Raw genomic sequence first — 25,951 nt, forward strand, 5'->3', positions numbered from 1 at the left:
CGGGTTTGAAAAGCGAAGCACTGATTGACTGCCGGAGGCGTCAGTCCCGGCCCGCCCCGTTGTGCTGACAACCGCACACCACCGGGGACGCGTCGAGGCTGGGGCTAGGGAGTTCTGAAGGTAGGGGCGGCCGGGCGGAAAGCGGCGGAGTTCGGCCGGGGGCGAAGGGGACCTATCAACCCAAGGAAGCGGCCTCTCTGTGCCAGTGGAAACGAGTGAACAGTGACTGTCTTGAGAGCACGGGCAGCAGCCAACGGCGAATAACCGTTGGGCCGGGCCGCGGCTCGGAGCCCGTAGCCGGCCCTGTGGGACCGAGACCGCCTCTTTTCACCGCATAACTTGCCACCGGGCTCGGGCTTTTGCTCTGCCCCCGGCCTGTGGCAGGGGAAGGGCCTGGTGGGTATCGTAGGTGGCTGTGCCGAAAGCTGGGGGGGTGCTGCTGAGTGGACCTGGGCTGTTGCAAACGCTCCCCTCGGCACCGAGCGCAGCCTCCTCAGCCTCTGCAGCTGGAGTCCTATGCTGCTACAAGGAACCCCCACCTTCCTCCACCGGTCCCAATAGAGCGTTTTGTTCCAACAATCTACTTTTGCTTTAAAACAACAAGGGAAAAAAAATGATAAAGTCTTCCATAGTGCAAATCTTTACAATACAAAATTTCTGTTTCAGAAGTCATACTGAGGAAACAGGGAGGTGGTGGAGTCACTGTCCCTGGAGGTGTTCGAAAAGGGATTGGACGTGGCACTTGAAGCCATGGTTTAATAGTCATGAGGTCTTGAGTGACAGGTTGGACTTGATGATCTTTGAGGTCTTTTCCAATCTTATTGATTTTATGATTCTATATGCTACTGCTTGCTTCCTGACAGCATCGTTATGACAATTTAAAATATATCATACTTCTTGACTGTTGACGTATGGATCAAATAGTTTAAAAAAGTTTAATAACATAGACCATCTGTACTTGAGCACAGCAGAACTTCTGTCTGGACCATGACCCTGGGCAAGATTACTACAAAGCCATAAAGCCATACTTCCATTCCTCACGTCTTATTTGGGTTTTGTTGGGTTGTGGGGTTGGTTTGTTTGTTGGTTTTGTCATGGATTTTGTTTGATTTTGGTGGGTTGGGTTTTTTTTCTGCCCCATGCATTTGTAGCTTCTTTTCTACAGCCAAAGGTATTTTTGTTATTTTTAGTAACTCTTAATTTTTCATTGGTCATTTTGCCCTGTTAATTTTTTTAAATGTGCACTGTCTTGTCCACAGGCACTACACTCTGTAATTCAACTACCTGTTTTGCAATGAAATACTGCTGTACTGTTTGTTTTCAGTCTGTCCCTCAGTAAGCTCATGTGATGCCAGCAAGATCTTGTTTTGCGAAAGACTGAATAATCATCCTACAGTCACTTTCTTCATGCCTCTTGTGATTTTATCAACTTCTGTAACAGGCTAAAAAGAATCCTAGTTTATTGCTAGTACAAAAACATGATTCATATAATCAACCATCCATGTTGCACCTTTTCCAATTCAATTTTTCTTTGAATTAAAGGAGAGAAACACAACACAGTATTATGCAGTGTTTAATGAAGTTTCCCTTTAGTCTCTCTGTTGTTTTCTATAGTAGGCCTACTTTCATGAGAAGTTGTATGAATTAAGTCAGGGGCATTCAAATAAGAACTATTCATATGCTGATATTTGTCAGTTGCCAAAAATTCAACTTGCTCCCTACAACTTGTGCAATGAAGGACTGTAAAAAGATGTACAAGCATTGATAACACAAACTTTAGGTGTTTGTATTATTTCCTCTTAAACAGAGCAAAATAGTCTAAGTTTAATTAAAGTGAACATCATCTATGAATTTCTGGAGAGATTAAGTCATTCTTAAGATGGTATTTTTAACAAGTTTACAGACAGAAATGTAATTTTTAGCTTGATAGTAACACAACAACAACAAAACAAGCAAGTAGCACATGTTTTTGGTAATCTCCCTGTAGTGCTTTTGTTAAATGGAAGTGCACTCAATTCTTCTGTGATTCCAAATTGTAGTAACAATCCCACATTAGTGATGCACACAAGCCTGGCCTTAAATCATTCAATTAAGCAACAAATTAATCATTCCATGTCCTCAATCCAGACAGAATCTTTTGTAGTACTGATAGCTAATTAACTTTTCCCCTTTTGTAGTACCTAGCAACTTCACGGATTTCTTTTTAAACTGTAAGTGTTGCAGTACATTAAATTATTAGAAGAATACATTGATCTCATTTTTTTTAAGCCTAATGTTAAAAAAATTACAGCCATCTAAAAATACACTAGGCTACAAAATGTCCAAGTTGTCAAATATTTACTTGGGCTTTACCAATTAAATAATGTGACACTGTATTCCACTGAAAAAATGGGGGGAAATTAGACTGAACGTATTTAGTGACATTTTGATCTAATACATTACCTACTGTTAAAAATTAACATCTATGGAAACATTTATGACTATTTATTTTCAAGAGCGATTATTTTTTGTTGGTTTTGTGCTCTTACAGCTTTCAAACTGTTAAATGTTGTTTGCAACCTCTCTTCTCAGTCACAGCATTATGAATTTATGTAAGCAGTAATGCAAAAGCATAATCCATTTGTGTTTCTGGACAAATACACATATTAGAGTCTTTTCTAAATAAGCAATATAGAAATATGCTTAAGAGGATAGGAACTAACCACAGATCAAAAAAATAATCTTTTTTGCCATATTTCCAGACAGTCCTTTAACAGAGACACCTTTTTGTGTGTGTGTTCCCCCCGCCTCCAGTTTTCATGATAGGATTTGGTGCTTAAAAACTGTAAAAACTTAGGGAGTGAAAAAAAAACAAACTTCTGAAGTAAGAGGTAACTTCTGAAAACCTAGCTTTGATCTTAGACATTAGGAGCTATTAGGATTTTTGGCACTTTATTTCTTTTTTGGAAGATGAGAGGTGCAAAAGTTTGTTCTTCAGTACCTATTTTAGAGCTGCTCTCAGTGTGTGATGATTTCCTGCAAGGAGCACCTGGGGGTTAGTAGTGTCATCCCATGTGAAAAAAAAACAACTTTGCATGCATGCTTTCTAAGTGGCAATGGGCTTGATTATGCTTCTAGAGACATTTTTAGTTCTGCATGTATCCTAACCACTGACAATCATATGCCCACAGGGAGGCAAATGGGCAAAGGCGATACTGGAATTAGAGATACTGTAAAAGGAGATAATTATGTCGTACTTTTCTGTCTGCTTTATAGCTTGTGAGGTTCTGTGCATCACAGATAGAACCATGAGCAGCCATACTGATTGCATTCACTTGCAACACTTCAGCGAGGATACTTTTTGTGTAAACATATGCAAAGACATACACACTTGGTCACTGACACGGCCTTCACCAGCACTGTCCTTGCCTGTACAGTCTGTGTGTACCTTTACACCTGATTCTTCCAGTAAAGGGGAAGGAACTTCATTATTTGGGGACACTTTTCAAAGGTTTTAACTTTTTAAAGGTGTAATAATAGAAGGAAAAGGAATGTTTTTACTTGCAAGTTATTGAGCTAAACATAGGCATGTGACTTATCTCAGCCCTCTGTTTCCTCTGTTCCTCTGACTTAGGCTTTAGGTTACTCTGAAGAACTAATTAAAAATATCCAAATTGGCTTTGTCTTAGTGTATAATTAGGAAATGGTGAAGTAAGACAATATGACTGTAATAGATATGAGATGGTTCATATTGTCCTTCAACTAATTACTAAAACTAGCCTCTTTTAGTCACTGGAATTGACATGAGTTCTAAGCTAGGTAGCCTTCAGTGTTTCAGAACAATAAATTAAGCATATTGTTCAACATAGAGGCTCCTTTGGAAAATTTTAACTGGGAAAAATCATTGAATGTTAGACATAAATATATTGTCAATGTTTCTAGTCCTGTGTTTGACAAAAAGAGTGTGAGAAAGAGGGCAGAAAACCCTCCTAACTTTCTCCTTTCATTCATTATACACGACCTTTCACTTTTTTAATCTTCCAAAGCCATCATCCCTTGTCAAGGAAAATGTTTTAGAATTCCCTTCTCCTACACACCACCAGGCTGTAATCCATCTTGCCACCGGGAGCTATCTGAAAACTAAAATTCAGAGTAGAAGCTAAAATTATATTCCTTGTTTCTAGACTATTTGAGGACTGTATAACAAAGCAGAAAACCACTTTCTTAGTCTGGGAATGAAAGATCATCCCAAAGCCAGGCTGATCACTGAAGTTGCAGATCCACAGGTCACAGTGTGGTTGTTTTACTGCTCACACTGTTTGAGACTTTTCATTGGGAAAGTCTCAAAGTACAACATTTATAAACTCACCTTTTCATCTTCAGCATCTTAACAGTAAATGAGCTGTTCACACGTGCAGGCAGACAGGCTGTAGCTCCTGTAAGAGTTCATCAGAAATAGTTATGTCATGACACAGTTCCTGAAGATGCAGTCACTTGCTGTCCTAAAAGTGCATCTGCTTTTCTTGTGTTAGTTAATATTAAAACAGCATCCAGGTACTGTAGGTGCTTTGTGGGCAGTTAAAAAATAGTCTTTTTCTCCCCTTCAGTTTACAGTCTTAAAGTGAGAACATGGAAGAGGGAGGACACAAACTGAGAGGGCTATCGCCCTTATCCCAGTTGAATGCCTCTAGCTGTTCAATAACAACATAAAATAATTTCCAGTGCTTTTCCTAAGAGAATTTGGATCGGCCCGATTTAGCTGGTCTACGGGCTGCTATGTGCGTGCCTTCCAGGCGATGGTGCTGACAGTATATTTTGTAGCAGTGTGCTGTCCGACGGGCTGCATTGCGTTTCCCTCTCCGCAATGGAATTGAGCCTTTTCTCATGCTTATTCTAGATATTGGGTAGAAGGAGTAAATGACACAAAAGGAGCCTTCTATACAGTGTTGTCTCCAGCTGTGTAGTGCGTACATGTAATTATGCATACAACTTCTTTACAAGTTTGTCCTCCACAGAGCTGCACTCAAAAATCAACTGGAAATAGAAAGGCATAGCAGTGTTTTGTGCTGCTGAGTAATGATTTACACATAAGGAATTTGAGATAAATATTTACAACTGGAGAATATTCACCTGCACTCTTCTCACTGTAGCTCAGGTCCTTGGCTTCTGTAAGGGACACTTCCCTCCTAATTTAACCTTTCACTGTTTTGAATAACGTTTCCATGCTTCATTGCCCTGGACAGAAGAAGCATTTCCATCTATTAGATATCATATGAAAATACAGTTTATTATTTAAAATTACAGAACATACCTTTGACTGCATATGGAAATATTACTATAATGATAAACTACATAAAGTCACAGACCAAATTTTCACTCATACATGGTATGTTTGTTGTCTGTTTAAGGTTTATTGATTACATGTATCTTTCTCTATAGAAATCTGAAAAAATGTCAGGCAAGTCCTCCTTGAAAAGTCCAAAAAACTCAGCAAAGAAACAGAAAGGTGGAAAGAAAGCTAAGGAATCTTCAAAAGGAAAACGAACACAGCTTGGTATGTGAGGTACAGCAGCAACAAACCATTTAGTAATCTGATCTCAAGTGACAGCTACCTTAAATATTTTTGGCCTGTGTGTTTAAGTAAACATGAGATAAATTAGAATATGCTATTTCATCTAAATGACTTAGAGATCTACAAATATTGATGATGGCTTTGTAACCAGTCTATGGAACATAACAAAGCCACATTGTAATATTGATGCTTTATCTTGGTAGTTTAGATTTAATAGTTTGTCGTGTCTTAATAACAGAATTAAATGAGAAAATTGGGCAGTTTAATATATATTAAGTGGAGAGATTTACAAAAGCTAATATCCCAGAGAGAGAGCATCAGGCATAAAGAGATGTTCCCAGAAACAGGAGTTCAAGTATCCAGGATCACAATGTAAAGTTACAATAATAGAGCTTGGAGAGATACCAAAGTCTTACCATTGTTTGGCAGCATATCTTAGTGTGTTTTTTCCTGAGATGTGCTGAGATACTATCTCGCCTGTGTCATTTAGGAAGTATATAGTTAATGGACTGTGAGGCTAATGTGCCTTTTGCTACACACAAATAATTTTTCCAGTGATGCATGCATGTTCTCAATAAAGGTGAAAATGTACTCTTGCTCCTGAAATTGCTTTCACCTTTTAATCATCCCTCTCTCGGCTCATTAATAGCTTATGTGCTGTAGAGAACATTCTGCATATCAATGTTAATCTCATGCCATCCTACCTCACTGTGAGGTTTGCAGATTCTCCTCTCAGGAGCTGAAGAAAGCCTGTCTCCTGAAGCACTCTGCCACCCAGAGCAAGCTTGCCCATCACACCAGTGTCAGAGGGGACTAATGTCTGCTTCTCCCTACATACCTGCTGGTTTTGCTACTGTCTGGTGTTAGAGAGCCTCATGCCTTTGACTCCTCTTCATATGGCATAATTGGCATGCTAGCTGCCCCAAGCAGGTACTATGAGATAGCAGTTAGTGCAGTGTCCAGCCATGGAAATTGGAGTGCATGCCACAAGGTGACAGATTCCTTATGGCTTCTCTCTTATGCAGACCACCTTCCCCCCCAAAAAAAATTAGTTTTAAATCTCCATAGTGTCAAAACAGGCTATCATCTCCTTAAGATACAGATCTATTTTTAAAAGGCTTCACTCGTTTCTTGTGTTAAATTTTAACTGAGTAGAAATTAATTTCTCTTGCCTCTTCATGGTTCAAGTATTAAGTGTATATGGAGGTTGCAGCTATTGCCCTAATACAGGAAAGACTTCATTAAGGAAGTAAAATTACTGATAACATCATGTTGTTACATTTCAGGTGAAAAAGATGAAGTTGATCTTTCTATGGCCAGTATAGGTAAGTGCTAAAATGAGTGGGATTCAAAGTAATATTTTGGTATACTTTAAACATTTTGAAACTTCAGTGTTACTAATGCCAGGGAAAGAAAAATTAGAAACAATTAGTAGGAAAAATTAGAAATTATGAAGAAATGCAGCTATTACAATAGCAATACCAGCACCACTCTCTGAGTGGCAGGCAATGCAGCAAGGAATGCTGAAGCAGGTATGCGTTTGTAGAAGATGGTTTTATCTTCAGTTGAGAGGAGCTGGGATCCAGGAAAGTTAAGATCATTACGATAGAATTATAAGGTGTAAAGTGTTTTCACTCTCTCAATTAAGCAATTGAGAGAAAATATCTTTTATCCTCTTTTGAATCTTTGATCTTTGTCAAATCACTGAATCTGGTGAGATTTTAGCAACTCACTTGTTTGTTTTTATAATTACATCTGTGAATGGATGTTAATTGGTGTATTTTGTTTTGTAGGAAAAAAACCCTGCCATTTAAGTGTCACAAGCTATCAAGCACCCCTCTTGGCCTCTGGGCTAGAGTCATGCAGCTTTATGCAGTTTCAAGTGTGGCCATAGTTATAAGCTAAAATGCAGGGAATAGCGTAAACTGATATCAATGTAAATTTTATCTGCAGTTTACAGGATCAGCCCAAAAGGTTATCTTCTCAATTAGCTTTTAACAGTACAGCTTTTATTGCTGTGGCAAATATACAAACCAGGTAATTTAAAAAGAATTCATAAATCATTTTTCTTCCTAAATAATCCTGCGAGTTTGTGGGTAGAAAAAAAAAAATTACACTCTGCTTACCTTCACTGAAATGCTGCTTAGGTGGCCAAAAAGGCCAACAGCATCCTGCCCTGGATCAGGAGTAGAGAAGTGATCATGGCCCTGTACTTGGCGCTGCCGAGGCTTCGCCTTGAATACTGGGTTCAGTTTTGGGCCCTTCACTACAAGAAGCATCCACACAGAAATCCCAGAAATCTCCAAGAGATGAAAAAGGAAAGTCATGTGATATCGACTACAAATTGTGAAGAAAGTGAACTAATGGACTCTGTAGCTGCAGAACAACTAGTGAACACCAAGTAAATCATACTTGTTTAGTGCAGCGTATGCCCAGAGCATCATGAATGTCATTAGTCTTAGTGGTGACTGTAGCAAAGCAGGTGCAGTGGAGGGACATCACGGCAAGATTTTAAAGGATAAACGTCGGATTCATTGAACATTGTATAGTATGTGATAGGCTTATGCAGAGATTTAGCTTCCCAGATGACAGAGATTAAGAAGCATTTGTTGTTTTGTCAGTCCTTTTTGGCTTAGGTCAGAGATGGCTTCTCAAAACATGCTGAGCCAGCTGGTCAATATAATCATTTTAGATACATCAACTTCAATTTGAGGCATGCGAAAAGTTATTTAATATCACAGCTTCTGGGAATTAAGATAAAATATTAAATAACTCAAGCTAAGAGAATAAAATGAAACAAAGAAGACAGTATCAGCTCTTATCACAAACCCCAGCCCATTTTAGTACATTAAAAGTCCCTTGTATACATGTCCCTAAAGCTTTTCCTCCTTCCAGTTTATCAAAAAAATGAACATTCAGAATGACTACTTACTAGCCTTCTCAGGCAAAAGTGTAGTGGCTTTCATGAAGAATGCTCTTACTATGGCAGTTGAGATATAGAGCATGAGTCTGCTAACATGACAGAATATATTGCAAAGGAAGAAAAGAGTCTCTTAAGCAGCAGGATTGAACTAGCTGGGCCTGTAGTGATCTTAATAATTTATATCTGTTATATAAGCCAGAAGGCAGAATTTGTAATTTGGGAAGGACCAGTGTTCCATGCATTACAGCTGACATACACACTTACCAAGAAGCACTGGATGTTATCTTCAGATCAAGTGTCTGCAAAGCACAGTTGCTGGGGCACCTAACTGCACTCAGCCTCACTAAAACCAAGAAAGGTAGCAGTGTCAGAGCCAGTATAACTGTTTTATTCTGAAGTAATATGAATGAACTTGACAGATGTCATGCATGGGGAAAAAGCTCATCTCGGAATAACATATTAATTCAGTAGGAAATGTTAGGTAGAGACTTTTCCAAGATTAACAAAGTATCGCTGTATGCCTTCCAAAAACTAAGGTGAGGGATTCAAAGGCATTCTGTTAGAAAACAGTAAAGACTTACAGTTATTCAAGTATGTGTTTCTGTTTGAAAGCAGCACTCTGAATTAGATTATCATGCAATTTTCCTTTCTTTCATAGGCCACCCAGAAATCTTTCCTTTAGTTTTCACTGCAAAGACCCAAGAAATTTTTAGTTGTCGAGCTGATGAAGATGTCACAGAAGAAAATTGTTTCAAACTGATTAAAAAAGAGGACATCATTCAAGACCTGAATACAAGAGCTGCAATTTCTGATTTTCACCCTGTCAAAAAAGTTGTCCTAGTATGTCACTTATTTCATCCTCACTTCAAGACTTGGTGCTCTCAGAGTGTATATTATTTAATGATAAGGTCTGTCCTTGTTTGTGTAAATACACAATGCTGTAACATTCAAAGGCTATAGGTCATGGACCACTGTCAACTCCAAGTTTCTCATGGCTCACCATGCAATTTCTAATTTGTTTTACTAACTTTAGATGGAAAGTATGCTAACAGTAATATCAACATTACTAGTTTTGATCCGAGTTTTGATCCTAGTTTTGATCAGAGACTCACATATTTTGGCTTCCCCAAATTCATAGCATACTTACAGAGAATCATTTAAAGTTTCTGTTATGTTTCATTCTCTGTCTGAAAAATTAGTTATATCCTAGACTTATTTATATTACAAAATAAAATCTGTCAGTTCTTTTCAAATAGCACAGGATCTTCTCTGCTAGGACCATGAGATTAATCAAAGACACAGAATTTACACTAGTGGTAGCTTTGCCAGTCACAGGCTTATGTCTGTTTTGGACATTACTCGCTTTCAGTTTTCCACTAATAGTTTTAATTAAAACAGGAATATCCAGGAGAAGAACTTCTGGTAGTTTTTGATGCAAACTTCCAGTATGGACAGAACTTTTACCTCGTTGCTTCTGAGGAAGCCAAGGAAAACCTTCTGAAGGTAAGAAAATCCAAGTATACTACAGGATTCTGTCATGAATATTTCAGAATCTTGGCTCAAACATAAGCTGTAGGAATGATACTGTATTTCTAAGCATCTGGTGTGCTTGGCATGTCACACTTTTCTCTAAAGGCTAATATGATAATGGAAAAATACATTTCACTGTAAAAGTATCTTTTATACTGAGAAAGATTGAATTAAAGTGTTGTATTTTAGTTCAGAGGGCCAGCATTACTCCCATTGCTGCAGGCTTGTGATAAGCATTAATTTCCTCTGCCAGGTTTCTAAGACTGACATAAAACCAAAATACATATTGGGCATCTTAAAGAAGTATTATCCTTTTTTTTCACAATAAGTGTGTATATATTCTTCACATTATATTTTTGAATGTTCTTGAGTAGTAAATGACTGTGGTACTATGGTAAATGACTCTACCTACATAGAACATTTCCCCTTGTACACTGCATCATAAGAGAAAGTTTATGGGCAGATTGTATCATTTGTCAATGTGAGTTTGTCACTCGGCATCGGGAAAAGTAACAATTAATAGGAAAGCAAATTGCAGTTCCAGGCAGGAGGGCATAATGCAGAAAATCACTATAAATTCTTTTTAGGTAACAGTTATTTGCTTTCAAGACAACAGTTTCTCTTTTGTAGTTAATATGTAACATTTATTGGATAATTCTAATACAGGAATGAATGGGACCTAACCTAATTGTACCCGGGGCCACTGTATAGCCAGACTCACTGCACTGAGATAAAAATAAAGGATATGTGAATAAAGACTGAAAGAATGGGTTTCTAGCTCATACTTACGTTTTAGTAACATTTTTTTGAGAAAGCACTATGTCACACTGTTTGAAGTCACAGCCTCCAGAAAATGAAGAATTAAAAGAAGAAGAAAATGGAGAGGGAACTCTGGAAGTCCAGCCTTATAAGCCTCCTGTCCACAAACCTTGGGTTTCTCTTGGCAGTGAAAAGGAAGTTGAAGAGGAATCTGTTAAAGAGAGTGCTCCAAAGGTGAGAATCGACAGGTCAGGTTACTCAGTCAAATAAATATCACAAAACCAAATTTGGTTTGAGCTCCTTAAAAAATAAAATCCTCAGAAGATGCAAAGCTGCAGTTTTAGTTTTTCTTGAGGCCTTTCAAGAAAACCAAAAAAGAGAAAGAGCTAGCTCAACTTGTACCAAAAAGCCTTTATTTTTTCCCAACTCTTTTCTCATTAAATTCTGCAGACAAGGCATGTGAGACTGTATTTGACATAGCTGCTGCTTAAGCTGTAAATTCAAAAGTTCTGAGCATCTGGCCATTAGCATCTTTACCACTTTTTGCTCAATTCACTGTCAGGTTAGATTACAAGTTGAGTCATTATAATTATATATTCTAAATATACAGTTCTTTTTCCATGGAGCCCAGTGAACTCTATTTCATTACATTAATGTCTTTAAATAGCATGCAAGACTTGGAATGGCTTGTTACCTTTGAATAAATGTTACCAGCTACAGAATAGAATAGAATAGAATAGAATAGAATAGAATAGAATAGAATAGAATAGAATAGAATAGAATAGAATAGAATAGAATAGAATAGAATAGAATAGAATAGAATAGAATAGAATAGAATAGAGCAGAGCAGGTTGAAAGATACCTTCAAGATAAGGCTGGGGAAGGACTTCTCAGGATCTCAGGTAGTGATAGGACTAGGGGGAATGGAATGAAGCTGGAGGTGGGGAGATTCAGGCTAGATGTGAGGAGGAGGTTCTTCACCATGAGAGTGGTGAAACCCTGGAATGGGTTGTCCAGGGAGGTGGTTGAGGCCCCGTCCCTGGGGGTGTTTAAGAGCAGGCTGGATGAGGCTCTGGGCAGCCTGATCTAGTGTAGGGTGTCCCTGCCCATGGCAGGGAGGTTGGAACTAGATGATCCTTGTGGTCCCTTCCAACCCTGAATGAAACTATGAAACTATGAAACTAAGATCATCACGTCCAGGTTATTACAAGCTGACTTTACAGAAAGATCTATTTGATTAACTGTACCTACAGATTATACTGAGAAAATTGTACATCCAAAAAGTAGATCCACTAACAGCTGTCACCAGACTTGTAACATGTGGGTCAGATCCAAGCATTTAATAGTCCATCAGTGATTTTTAGTCAATAACTAAATCCCTGTTCAGGGAAGACTGGTTAAGTTTCGTAGTTATCAGCAAATGGATACTTGCTTATACTTAAAAATTATGTCCATTTTTTTAAAGCAAATTCGGTCACTAAATTTAACTCAAATTCACAGTCTAAGTATTCTGTATTCTATCTTGCTGGCAAGGTCCACTCAGAAGTATTCTCAGCCTACACTCCTTTCATGTACTTTGGGAAATGATGAGAAAAATTACCTGGCTAGGAATCCAAGAAAAAGCAGTACCTCTCTACTGCCTGAAATAAAGTTCCTACCTCCCTTCCCAGTGCTCACTGAAAAGAAACTTCTCTCTCAAATTTTATATATCCTCTTCAGGTTTCTTATCTCTCCCTAGTCATTACAAAAGCTGAAAGCCCTCAACTAAAGTTGAGAAATGCACTAAGAGGGAAGGGATGAAAAGTTAGGCCCTGGAAGATCAGTGCAGTATTACATAAGACCTCTGGCAAACCAATCCTTTCATTAAAAGTTTTGATATTTCATGAATTAGACTATTTAATTCTCTTATTTTACTAGCAGTAATTTTTGCATACCCAAAGTCAGCTGCTTCTTTGGGAAATACAAACCTGTCTTCTGTTACTTAAGTAGGTTATATGAGCATTTCAGAATTCTAAAAAGCAGAGATATAAATAAACTTAGCACGAAAATCATCAAAAGAACTAGTCCTACAATTGTATGAATGCTGCCATTTATTTTACAGAATGCACTTGCCAAAATTTTCTCCTCTGCTAACTACAGAAATATCTCTTTTCCAGATTAAGTATATGGTTTCCCAAGTACGCAGGAATTTTGGTGCACCAATTGAATTTACTGATAGGAATGCCTCGTGCACAGCCGGCAGTTATGTTGAATACACATCCTATCAAGACCAAACTTTTAGTATTAAAATGCTTGAAAAAGATATGGGTGTACAAATGATTCCAAAAATAAGAGAAGCTAGTACTCAGACAAGATGGTAAGTGTAAGAAAATATTTATCAGCTTGTTTGCTAATCTGTGCACTGTTTCTGAGCTCTGCTTTTCTGGATTTACTCAGTAATGAACTGATGAAGAGACCAGAATGGGTTGCTCTGTTTGCATCTTTCTTCTTTCACTCTTTTCCAAAGAGTTTCTAGAAAACCTGGATATACCTAACTTTTAATTTAACACATTGCATGGGTTCCTATCTTTGAAAATTGTTTCTGTACTTACTTACTTTCAAATTTACTCCAATTGATTAGGACTTACCCAAAAAATGCAGCCACACAGTATTTTCCTAGACAGTTGTCAAATGAAGAGAGAGAAAGTCTATCATCTAAGAAGCTGGAAGAATTTCTTACATCAGTGCATTTAAGGTAAAATTTTGCAGCAATACACATTAAAGGCTATCTGAAATAACACAGAATACAAGCAAGAGCTCTTGTCTGGGTGGACCATGTGTATTTTGTTGGTTTGTTTTCTTGACTATTATGTTAATATTAAGAATTTAATTTTTGTTTCTGTGGAAATTAACAGGAAGTCTGTGCTACATAAATATGAATGTTGGTTAAAATCAATGCTAGAACATCTTTTCCAACAAACTGCAAAGATGATTTTTCAAACTGCTCACGCAAACAGAGGCTTGTTCAGAAGTTCTTACAGCCCTTAGTCATGGGACAAGTCACACTGACTGATACTTTTTGTGCCAAAATTGGACAGCTGTACTGTGTTTGATCCACACACAACTAGACTTAAATTCTTAGTACAATTAGTTATTTAAATGGAAAAATGTTGCTTACAGTGATGCATCCATGAGGAATATATATTTTTTTTTCACTACCATAGCCCTAATTTTGTGTAAAACAAAATCTATCTCTTTACAGAAATATTTATGATTGTACTGCTAAATGATAACATCTGGATTATTGAAAGTGTTAAATGTTCTTTTCACAAAACAGAATGGAAATTGCATTGCAGCAAAATGAAATTATGAATGCTTTTTTTGATGACTGGAAGGCCCTAGCAGAAGATGAAAGCAGTTCTGGTGGCAAGCCAAATATTTATCTTAAAGCATACCAATCATTTACAGATCCTAAGAACAGAACTATTAGCTGTATTTGCTGGCATCCAACCATTTATGGTAATGCAGTTAAAATACTGTTTTGAAACTTGAATGACATGTACTATCTGATGGCTGTAAAACATGCATATTTCATAAAATGATCAGCATTTTAATTTAAAACCAAATGGAAACTAATGTAGTATGTCTGTGTGGATTTGAGATGCAGTGAAAAATAAAACAGACAAATACTCGGTAGAGTTCAGCCAGGCCATGCAAAGTCACTCGCGCTAACAGATAAATGATCATAACAAAGGAAAATTTCTCCCTTATGAGGCAAATTTAAGTGGGCCTGCAGCTGTGCAACGTCATTCTAGTGGCTCTGCATACCATTGTTGTTCTTTCCATCACTGGTTTTTGTAGCATGCCTAATACTAGTGAGGAATGTTACAGCCACAATAGGATGCAGCTCTGCTGAGTGCCAAGGAGCATCACACAGCATACTAAGTGTCCCTTCCTGCTCATGTCATGGATTATTGCTTTAACCAGGCAGTCTTAAAGCCACAAATATGTTCTATGTAAATAACCTAGATGCACAGTATATTAATAGCCAAGACTGCAGCCTGTGTAGGAAATTAGTTCAATTCATGATGGGTGGCTAGGACTATATGTCTGTCACATCATTTCAGGTCTATTATTACATCATTAAGGAGCAGTAGCAAAAAAGTTGACTTTTATCCTGATGCTTAGGTTCTATGACTCACTGTTAAATAACAACTTCATTTTAGTAGCAAAAATACTTTCCTCAAAGCTGATCTTTAAAAAAACAAATATATAAATAGGGGGAGTTGACTTTTATCCTGATGCTTAGGTTCTATGACTCACTGTTAAATAACAACTTCATTTTAGTAGCAAAAATACTTTCCTCAAAGCTGATCTTTAAAAAACCAAATATATAAATAGGGGGAGTGGGGGGCTGGGGGTGTTTAGTTGTGGGGTTTTTTTTCAGCAGTACACTGAAATTGTCTGAGATAAATTGTTTTCTCTTTCAATCAGGGATTATAGCAGTGTCACCAAGAGAGCAGCTTTCGTATGAAGAACAAGTTAGCCTGTCTGATAAATCATTGCTGCCACAGTCAGTAATAGTTCTTTGGAGTTTTTCTGACCCTATGCACCCTCAGGTATTTAATCAGGACTTTAAAATATGCAAAGTGTTTAAATAACAATAGAACAAACAATCAGTGTGACTGTATTTCTCAACTATTTGTTTTTCTTCTTTCTAGTTAATGTTGGAATGTCCTGAAGATATTTACTGCTTTCAGTTTAATCCAAGTGATCCCAATATTATTGCTGGTGGATGCATCAATGGACAGGTGTTGTTTGTTTAAGCATAAAACTGGATATTTCTGTATTCTCTTACAGTATGAAAACAAAGCTGGAGAGATGTACTTAACATCCATAGTTACAGTATCTCAAGACAGGTGTTGCAGATTCTCAGCAGTTCTCTGATCCTGTACTAAATTTATGCCTGGTTATTCCATAGATTAGCCATACTGCTACAATGCTTCCTTGTAGTACTAAAAATTGGTTAAGCTCTAAAGACTCTAGGGGTTTTTTTGTCTGATTTGGGTTTGGTTTTATTTTACTTTTGAAATGAATGTGGCCTTTCAACTGATTGCACCAGACTGAAGAGGCAATACATTAAAGACTTCATAAATTCTAGTGCAGAGACTGACTGACTTGTTTTTCTCCAAACCTCCAAGAACTGTATTTGAAGAAAAGTGCATATTAATATGAAGGATGATCTAATTTGTAATATACTCACTTCTCTTTGTAGGTTGTGCTGTGGGATATCTCTGAACATGAAGAAAAGCTGCAAAATGGAAAAACTGTTGCTAATGATACTGAGGTAACAGCTGTTAGTAGGGCAAATGTTTCTGTTCCAGATATATTGCAGTGCATCTGTGGAGGAAAATGGGTGAAAGTATTCTGAATTACAACACAGGAGCAGATAATATTTGCAGTGAGAAACTAGAAAGGATAAGAAACCTGATATATCCATTATCACAATATAATTTCTACCTAATTAGTCCATTGTAATAGCTTCACTGCATTTTATGCTGACTTAGACTTCAGAAAGACCATTCTTTAATGGGCACCAACAAATACCCAACCCTTGCCTTATGAAGCCTATCAAATACAAATAGCAGTTGTTGCTGAATGTAATAATGAAAATTACTCTGGAAGTTTATGGACAGGACAAAAAGTAGCTTAGAAGATGAGAAGCAGGTTTCATGGAAGGAGACTATAAAAGCAGTAAGCAGAAGAGAGCCTTAAGAGCAGGAGAGGAACTAGTAATGTAACTGGATGTGTGTGTCTGTGGAGACATGATAATTCGTTTTAGAGCTTCGTATCCAAAGGCTTGTTTTAATGCTTTCCATTCTTTTTCCAAAGGGAATTTATTAGACTCCTAGAAAGTTCTATAAATCTGAAGTATGTGAAAAAGCACTGAGAATATGTAAAGTATTTTGTTTTCAAAATACATTAAAATATCTCTTTTTAAAACACTTTTAGCTGTCCCTTGTGCAAGTTGAGCAGAGTAGCCCAGAGCTGCCTCTAGTGAAATATTGTGCACTTTCTTCCAGAGAGCACAGTCATACAGAGACAGTAACAGATATACATTGTCTGCCAGATTATTTTCATGTGAGTAAAAATTCACTTTTCTTCTTTATATTGTTTCATTGCAACATGTTTACAAAACTTGAACAAAGCAATTGGACAGCAGAATGCTGTTGTGTTTTTTGTTGTTTGGGTGGGAGATTTTTTGCCAAGGTTCAGGCTCAGAAATCTGTTTCCATGTTCATCTGAGGTAACAGATAAAGAAACCCATTTGATAAATAATGCTGACAAAGGAATCGCTTTGTCAGTATTTAACAACATGTACTGAGACATAAATTTTTTTGTTGGAATGTGTGTCAGCCTTTGCACAGCACTGCATTTTATATGTCATGGTTCCTAAAATCAGCACTTTACTAATACCTATTGATGAAAAAGTATTCGAAGTCATATTCAGAACCTAATTCAGCTTTACATGGTGTCAGACTACCATTTTGACTCCAAGTAGGCAACTTTGAAAATAAGAGTAGGATTTGGCCTAATAACTCTAGTGTAGCTGAAACTGTGCTGCATGGTTGATAAGTACAGTTTTGCCAAAATATGTATGTTTTGCATATACTGGAAATCATATTTGAATAGAGCATAACCTATATTCACTTGTTCCCTCCATGCCTTTCTTTTTCTGAATAAACTAAAATCTATTGGCATAAAATGATGATTATTTGGTAAATGTTAAGTATCATAAAACCCACAGACCACCCCCCCACCCCCCCAACTAAGCAACAGTTAGCATTTGAAGGCACCACTGCCATCCCATAGTGTGAGAGCTGAGTGATAAGTTGAGATGGTGTAAATGTGGGAAAGAGATAGCACTCTCTACTTTTAACTGCTTGAGATAAATTTCTCAATAATTTGCTCTTTGCAATTGCTATGAGCATAGGCTGAGGAAGCTGGGATTGTTCAGCCTAGAGAAGGGAAGACTCTGGGAGAACCTTAGAGCTGCCTTCCAATACTGGAAGGATCCTACAGGATGGCTTGAGAGGGACTTTTCATAAGGGCATCTAGCAATAGGACAAGAAGCAATGGTTTTAAACTGAGGGAGAGCAGGTTAAGACTGGATCTTAGGAAGTTGTTCTTCAGTGCAAGAGTGATGGAACTCCAGAGTAGGTTGCCCAGGGAGGTTTGTGGCTGCCTCCTCCCTGGGGGTGTTTAAGGCCAGCTTGGATGAGGCCTTGAGCAGATCAGCCTAGTTGAAAGGCATCCCTGCCCATGGTGGCGAGGTTGGAGCAGATGATCTCCAAGGTCTCTTTCAACCTAAGCCATTCTATGATTTTTATGGTTAAGCTTGACAAAAAAGTTACAAACGTGGCAATTGAGGGAGGGTCTGACTTGCAGTGGTGCCAGCAAGTATTTAACCTCAACTTCATTTAGAATTTTAGTTATTTAGCAGGCAAAGCTGCTATCAGTTCACTTAAAGTACATTTGTAAAATAGCTTGACTTTATACCTACAAGTTAATAGGTTCTGATTTTCAAACCTTACCCAAGCACAAACATTAACTACATTTCTAAAAGAGCATTTTATGTGCTGAAGTACTTGTTTAGCAGAGTGTCATTTTTGCCTCTCATCATTTCTGCCCCTGTAATTATTCTTGCTGTTACTTTCAGGGCGTCCGAACAAATGGTGCTCTTGAAAACAAAGCTCAGACTTCTGTGCAGCTTGTAACCTGCTCCTCTGACTGGTGTGTACAATTTATAAAATACAAGGTGTCTTTCAGTTTCTTTTGGAAAGCTTTATGGAGCACACTCCATGATTTAACTAGCACAGTCCTGAATTCCTATCAGCCTGTCTTGAATAGCTGAAATTCTCCATGCAGAAGACAAGCACATCAAGTTCTTGGCCAGTTAAGCTCTTTACAGTAATGGCAGAAAGGCTTCACTAACTGAAAATCTCCAAGTGTACACATTTGTATTCTGCATATACCTTAAGAAGAGGGTTGATCACACATGCACTGCCCTGAAGAACCACATGCCCAGATTTGACTTTACCTAGTAACTTTCCATAAACAAACTGTAAGAATGTTATCTGCCTGCTTCAGTACAGTTAACAACTGATGAATAAAGGAATATATGCTATCATTTGCAAAAGAATCAATCAAGCATCTACCATTTGTCTGCTTTTCAGGGTCTCTATTGCTATAGAAAGTTTGAGGATAAAAGGCTAAAAAAAACCACCTTTAAAATGTATGGAAAACTGCACTTGATTCTAAAAGACAACCAGTTAATAATACTATACAACTATTTTGCAGCTCAGTATTATTTTGGGATATTCCAGCCATAGAATTTCTTCAACAACCTTCACCTGAGAAAATAAGTATTCTAGATACCTCTAAGCCTCTAGCTCTCTGCTGGAAACCTCTCATGAAGGTACTGTACACAAATATAGAACAGAAAGATGAAGTAGATATGCCCAGAACTCCACAGGAATGTATTGTTTTGTTTCCTAGCTCTTTAATTTTCCCAGCAAATTGTGACATCCTTATAAATTTCCTTCTGATATGAAATTGAAGACTTCAGCATTCCCCTGAAACTTCTATAAAACACATTTTGAAAAGCTAACTCACAAAAACCAGAACAACTGCCTTTTAAAATCTGCAGTAGGTGGAGAAGTAGTTGTACTAGTAGCTCCTGCCAGCCTTTTCAGCCACTGTGCTATCTCAGTGGGTCCCAAACTCCAAAGCATGGTCACAGCAGAACCATAATTACTGTCAACAAAACAGTCAGTCTGATGAAAATGGTCATAGCAGTTTTTTTTTTTGGGGGAGAGTGAGGCTGTAAATAATCTGTTAAGTAAAAAAAAGATTAAAAGTAGTATTTATTTTTTTGGGATCTGCTGATCTGTGCTGCTCAGAATAGTTGGAGCTAGTACAGCTGTTAAACAAGCATCACCACTGGGTTTCTTTTTCTCTAGAAACATAGCAAAATCCTGTCAGGGAAGGGATAACCAAAGAGAAACCACAGGTTTGCATTTTCTCTGTGCTTGCATGTGAGGCAGCAAATACTCCTTGTGGAATATCACCAACAATGCAAAGTAAAAAGACCAGCAGAAAGTAATTTAGTCTTGTATCTCAAAGATCTGACAAAATGAGTTACTAAATGCATTTTTGTCCTGAACAGATAAACTTGTATGACAGTGGTATCGACACAGTGTACAGGACCACCAGAATTAGTCTGAGGGAACTGCATTGTCATTACAAAACCTCAGGTAATGTTTTTATTACATCTTATTGGGGAAAATGTTTGATGGTTTTTTAAATAAGCTTACTTTATAGTATATATACAATGGAAGCTGAGCATGTTGTATAGTTAAGTCCATCTGGGGGAAAAAGGGTTTTTAAATGTCCTGTTGTTCAAAGCACAACATGCATGTACTGACTACAAAGGTGTGTTCGTATATCAGATACAGAAAGAGCATTTCCAGATCCATAGTAACTGTGCCAGGTTTCACTTAATAGCCTTTGCAAGTCCTCCACCCAGTCTCTTTATCCTTGAACCACTATGTCTTTTTCAGCCCTTAGAGAATTTTAGTTTCAGGAAAATAATCCTGGAGTGACTATATATATTTGTAGATATTTCAGTAATGCTCTGCATAGAAGTTTGTACTTCACATTCCATAACAGATCAGTTCATATTATGGTATTTTATAGTAGGGGAACACTGCTAATACCTCTGTAAAGTTGGCAAGCTGACACACAGGTAGCCAAAGAGTTGGACTGCCTGAGAGGGTGACTACAAATCATGCCAGAAAATGCCTTTCTGGCTGTTGAGCTGCTGTGGTGTAGCTGCTCCAGGGCACGCATCATCCCACAGACTGCCAGGGGAGGTTGTGCCATTACCAGGAGCAGAAATGTTGGGTCCTGGTTGCAGCAGCTAGAGAGGGGACTGTAAGGGCAGTTCCCACAGAGTCACTGCTGCTATGTAAAACTCATGAAGAACACAATGGTGCTACCCAAAGTAATTGTTTTGAGTACATCAAGCACTGACTTCAGAGCAGCTGTAGTAATAGGGAGATACCACCAGGAAACAGTTAACTTACAGAATTGCTGCTTTACTTGACAGTCTGTCTTCATCTCTCCTCTTGAAATTCCCTTTATCCATGAACTACCTTTATAAGACAAAATACAGGCTTGGTGTATAATAAATAGATGTATCCATATTGTTTCCCAGAGAAGCCACAGTCTCTGGACATACTGGAACTGCTCAACACAGACCGACCAGAGATGAACACTTCAAGCAATAATCTGGAAGTGCTAGAAAGTATCTCCACCGGGTTTTTTGTTGGAACTGAAGTAAGTGAAAAGAATAGCTAACTAATGAAAATCTTAATTCATGGTATCTGAAAGTCTGAACAATTAATTAATGAGTTTTCACAAATGTATGGACTTCAGGTGTAACTCAAAAAATGCATTTAGCTACATGTTTAAAATAACAATAAAAAAAGGTCAATGCTCAATAGACTATGCACTCCTACTTCAAGGGCAAATTTAGAAGACGCTTCTAAAATATGTTGAACTTAACCACCTGCTATCAGGAACCAAGCAGTACTTCCTTATTACACAACCCATAAGATTAGTAATATTTTTTAGTGTTTCCCCAGAATGTCAGGTTTCTCTCACTATTTATTTCTACTTTAAGAAGTCCCTCTACCTACATATCTGAAATTCCAAACTTTTTCCTAGTTTTGAGTTCATATGGAAATGAAAATTTGTCCTCTGGCTACGTTTTTGCTTCCAGTCACCTTTTCCTCAAACACTGGAGCAAAGTGTGAGCTGTAAGAACCAAACATCAAATTCTGCAGGAAGGACTCCCCACATACATCATGTGAAGCTGTTCTAGTGATACATAACTGAAAAATCATGATCCAAAATGTTAGTGGTTTTTTTCAGTCATTGTCTGCAAATTCAGGTTTGAATTTACTTGGGACATATTTAATGATGGCTATACTTAAGTAAAGTCACAGCTTAAAACCAAGTTGCTTTGATATAAGCCACCAAGCTCTAACCCTAGTATTTACTCTGGGTTTTTTTTGGCATCACAGGATGGAGACATTTTTTATTCTGACTGGAAAGGGGAAATCGATAATGACGCAGCAAAACCAGTTAGTAAGTTCAAGTTTTTTGATACCTGTTTAAACCTTAATATCTAGCTGACATTAAAAATTAGTTGCACCTATACTCTTGTTTTTTAAGGTTCTTGCTCGTGACACCAGGATTTAGCAGTACACCCTCCAGTGTGCAAGCAGCTTAGCTGTCATGACAAAATAGCAAAAACCCTCTCCAGTATCACAGGTGCTTGCCATATACCTATTGGCACAAATCATGGCAGTAACTCTGGCTGTGCAGCAATTATAACTCCTATACCTTGTGAGCAAGACAATGAGATCAGTACCTCCGAGATCTGTGCTGGATCCTGCACATGTTTCCTACTGCATAACTCCTATCATGAAGAAAATTACTAGTTAGAAGTAATTGCCTTTTTCATTCTATTAGGTGAGAAGCACAATCAGATGTACACCATCCACACTGAAACTATCAAGACTCTCCAGAAATCTCCATTTTTTAAAGACATCTTTCTCAGCATTGGAGGCCGGAATTTTGCCATTTGGAAAGAAGGGGTTACAGTGAGTGACTTTAACACAGCTGTAACCTAATTGATAGATATACAAGACAGAACTAGAATAGCTTCAGACTTTGTATTTTTAGTCATAAAGCATCATAATTTAGACATAAATGTGGTATATTGACTTTTCCTTTCTCTCCACAACAGAGAAGTGTTTTAGAAATAGCTTTGTAAGCTTACATTTTACAGAAAACAAAAATAAAGTGAAGTGACCTTCATTTCTCTTCACAACAGAAAAGTATTTTAGAAATAGCTTTGTGAACTTACCTTTTACAGAAAAGAAATGAAGTGATCTTCTTCAATTCCAGCCTTGTAAAAACTGTACCTTCTCAAGAAATTATTTCTGCTGCTAGGAAAGAATAAAGACAATGTGTGCTAAACAGGTCTAAAGAACTCCTATTTATGATGCAGTCTTTTCATCAGCTGAAGACAAAGCAAGGTGGAGGTTTCTTACCATTCCTCTCCTGTAGTACAGCTGCAACTGACAACCTCAGGACCACAGATTTGAACAGCAGATAGATGTATTGCCTTAATATATTGGAAGTTAGATATCAGGTTTTTTATGTCCTCTCAGGTCTCCTCTTAACCTGCAGAGGGTGATACTAATTTTGCTATTGGTACAATTTCTGTAATAATTCAAACTTTGAATTTTCTTAAATGATTGGTGATTTGAAGCAGTGAATGGATAGTGCCATTTGATTGTTGGATCTGTCTTTTATTTGTTTTCAAACAAATTAAGATTGGACCAGTCCTTCAGTCAAGTTGCTCTGCAGGAAGAAACACTGCGGGACACTGGTCCTTAACAAGACCAGGAGTTTTCTTCATTGGCAGAGATGATGGATATATACAGACTTGGGACTTAATGAATAAAATTTATGAGCCATCTCATGTCCACAATGTCTCCAACTCAGCAATCACTTTCATCAGACCCTGGATTGCCTCACGTATGTTGATCCTGATTGCTCTTTACTGTGCCACTCTGTTTGCAAAATTGCCTGTGTCTCTGAGGCACATTAATCCTCTTCCAGATGATCTTAGATAAGTACATACTTCAACACTGCACTGGATATACAAAAATGCATACATCATTTCTAAGTGTACTACCATGGCACAGAGAACTAAAAATAATTAAAAAAAAACCCAAACCAAACCCAAACAAAACAAACAAACACCCCCCACCAAACAAAAAAAAACAAACACCCCCCCCCCCAAAAAAAAACCCCAACACCAAAACCACAAAAAAACCCAACCAAACAAAAAGATTGAAAAAGTATACACTTTAAAGGGAAGTAAGAGAGCAATAAGGCTGCCACAAAGACCACAACAAAAGTGAACCCTCTGTAGCTTGTGTTTGGGTGAAGGTATGTGTTAATGTTGGAACGTAGATTTTTTGTATGTTGGTTTGGTTATGTTTTGGTTTTGTCAAATATCTTTCAGCAATGCAGCATTTTTTAGCTGTTTCTGATGATCTTGGAGTACTGCATGTTTTGGAACTCAGTCACACACTAAGCTACCCTTTGAGGAATGAGGTTGGTAAGGCTTTTATTAATCTCTGTGACACTTTATCCTGAAAACCAGCATAGAAACAGAACAGCCTGGAAAAACCAGGAGGGCAATTAATTTGAGATCAGTATGGCCATGTTCTCCTAAGATCACCTGCAGCAAATCTGGCTTTGCACAGAGCTCAGATAGCAGGCCTCTAAAGGAAATTTGGGTGACAGCTGGCATAATTCCACTGCTCCAACCTGGCTACATGAACACACGATAAAGAGTTCAGCATTTTTTCTATATGCATAAATTTACACCTGGTTTCATGCATTAAAACAATGCTGTATGCTGCACAGTAATGTAAAAATATTGAGTTTATTTTTCTTTGCACCTTCTTGTTCACATTTGCTTATTTATTTATTTCCTGTAAATTTGGTGCCTTGATTTACAGATTCTAGTATCTGGTTTAGCTTAGATAAAGCACATTCCACAGTGTGTTGCTAACACTACCACTCATTCATTCTCTTCTGCAGTGAGGACTATCTGTATCAAAGGGCCATGGAAGCAGTTTTAATTTATCTTTACTTAGCAATTTAACACCAGGTCTGCAGCCTCATTTTAGTAAAAGTAACTTCTTCAAAGCTAGGTAGGAGGTAACCAAGTGCTATAACATGAGGAAACACATTGCTTCAGCCCAAATTATGTGTGTTTTGGAACTATGCTATTTAGAATGATTAACATGGGAGCAGTTACTAATATTTAGATTGCAGTCATTCTAACTGAATTATTCAATGAAAAATACAAGGTAATTGAAGAGACTATTGAAAACTAAAACTAAAATCCCAGATAAATAAATAGTGTAATACTAAAGTATGGCATTTTATGGTTTCTTTGTTCCTGAAGTTTGGTCAGTGAGAATTTGGACTGATTTAGAGACATCACTAACCTGAAACTCTTTTAGTTACTTCAGGTTCCTGAAGGATGATCTATTCAGAGTCAATGCAATAAAACTTATTTTACTCATGAGCATTTGTATCCAAAATTCAACTGATTTCAATCCACATTTTTATATTATTCTGCTGCCAGTTATTTGGCCAGAGATAACTATATTCCCAGTATAGATAAACTGATGATACCATTCAGATCAGCAGCAGTAATTCTGCCTCTTCAGGTGCGTAATGACCTTTGTTTGTCATTGTGTTTATAGCGTGCCAATGTACTCGATTATTTTGAAAGAGAATTCAAGTATCTGAAGTCCTGCGAGCAAGAGTTTCAAGATTATTATGAGTTTCAACCCAAAACAGAACTGAAATGCACCTGGAGACCGAGAGGGAGAAAACAGTATGTTGTGCTTGGAGTTTAAAAGACTTTGTTTTGTTTCTAGGGGTTATTAAAAGGCACCTGTAGTGCTAAGCAGGATTTCCCACAGTTCCCACGATTCAAAAATCAGGATGGACATAGTCAGAATAGCTTAGCAGCTCATTTCATGTTTCTATTTCTTAGGAGTGGAATAGATGGTCCTAGTTCACGCCAGCTCAGCTCTTGGTCAGGTGAAACTCCTGCAAGTGCATTAGAGCCTGTGGGCTTTTAATAACTATGCATTTCCTTTTTACATTAGTTGCTTATTCAAGAAGTTACACGTTGGCAAGTTCCCTACAGAAACAGCTCCTTCAGGAAAGGAGAGACTCCAGCCTTCCTTTCTTTACTCACAGGAAGATACTTACTGTCCATTCTTTGATGATTTCATAATACCAACCAATCACACCTGGGTCATGGCTATTTTCATTAATTTGTGATAGCACTAATACTGGAAAGCAATGGGGCTGCACATGGGGTTCAAAGCTTAACACTGCATTATTTCCTGGTTTGTGTTTTTCCTCCAGAGTAAGACTACTCTAGAGAAAACAAAGAAGAGATAGAAGAACAAGAAAATGCAGATTATACCTTGTTTCTGGACCTGGAGAAGCAGATACTAACAGATTTAGGACCA

At 37.7% G+C, this 25,951-nt stretch overlaps 1 protein-coding gene across 3 annotated transcripts; it reads left to right on the forward strand.

Moving 5' to 3' along the window:
- Positions 1-45: 45 nt before the first annotated feature.
- DNAI3 (dynein axonemal intermediate chain 3) lies at positions 46-25,951 on the forward strand. 3 transcript variants are annotated; one of them, XM_068141177.1, is made up of 23 exons: positions 46-120; positions 5,419-5,533; positions 6,838-6,876; positions 9,133-9,314; positions 9,873-9,977; positions 10,842-10,997; positions 12,920-13,119; positions 13,384-13,497; positions 14,080-14,261; positions 15,237-15,361; positions 15,464-15,553; positions 16,018-16,089; positions 16,755-16,883; positions 18,463-18,536; positions 19,104-19,221; positions 19,972-20,059; positions 21,022-21,143; positions 21,893-21,956; positions 22,344-22,474; positions 23,213-23,417; positions 23,911-24,002; positions 25,169-25,302; positions 25,845-25,951. In XM_068141177.1, the coding sequence occupies exons 2-23, from the start codon at positions 5,431-5,433 to the stop codon at positions 25,858-25,860; spliced, it is 2,541 nt and encodes an 846-aa protein (XP_067997278.1). In that variant the 5' UTR covers positions 46-120; positions 5,419-5,430; the 3' UTR covers positions 25,861-25,951. The 3 variants fall into 3 exon arrangements, with proteins under 3 accessions (XP_067997278.1, XP_067997280.1, XP_067997279.1); XM_068141179.1 differs by lacking the exon at positions 5,419-5,533 and having other exon boundaries at positions 85-120; XM_068141178.1 differs by lacking the exon at positions 46-120 and having other exon boundaries at positions 5,458-5,542.

This window comes from Melanerpes formicivorus, unplaced genomic scaffold (assembly GCF_026170545.1).
Source record: "Melanerpes formicivorus ecotype bairdi unplaced genomic scaffold, bMelFor1.0.p_v2 SCAF_7, whole genome shotgun sequence".
Classification (NCBI taxonomy): domain Eukaryota; kingdom Metazoa; phylum Chordata; class Aves; order Piciformes; family Picidae; genus Melanerpes; species Melanerpes formicivorus.

What these genes read in the sequence shown, in the direction of transcription:
- DNAI3 (XM_068141177.1), top strand. Translation starts at nt 5,431, where the DNA reads ATGTCAGGCAAGTCCTCCTTGAAAAGTCCAAAAAACTCAGCAAAGAAA. An exon ending in TTGTCATTACAAAACCTCAG is followed by an intron (nt 20,060 to 21,021) that starts GTAATGTTTTTA and finishes ATTGTTTCCCAG; the next exon opens with AGAAGCCACAGTCTCTGGAC. An exon ending in CAGACCCTGGATTGCCTCAC is followed by an intron (nt 23,418 to 23,910) that starts GTATGTTGATCC and finishes AATATCTTTCAG; the next exon opens with CAATGCAGCATTTTTTAGCT.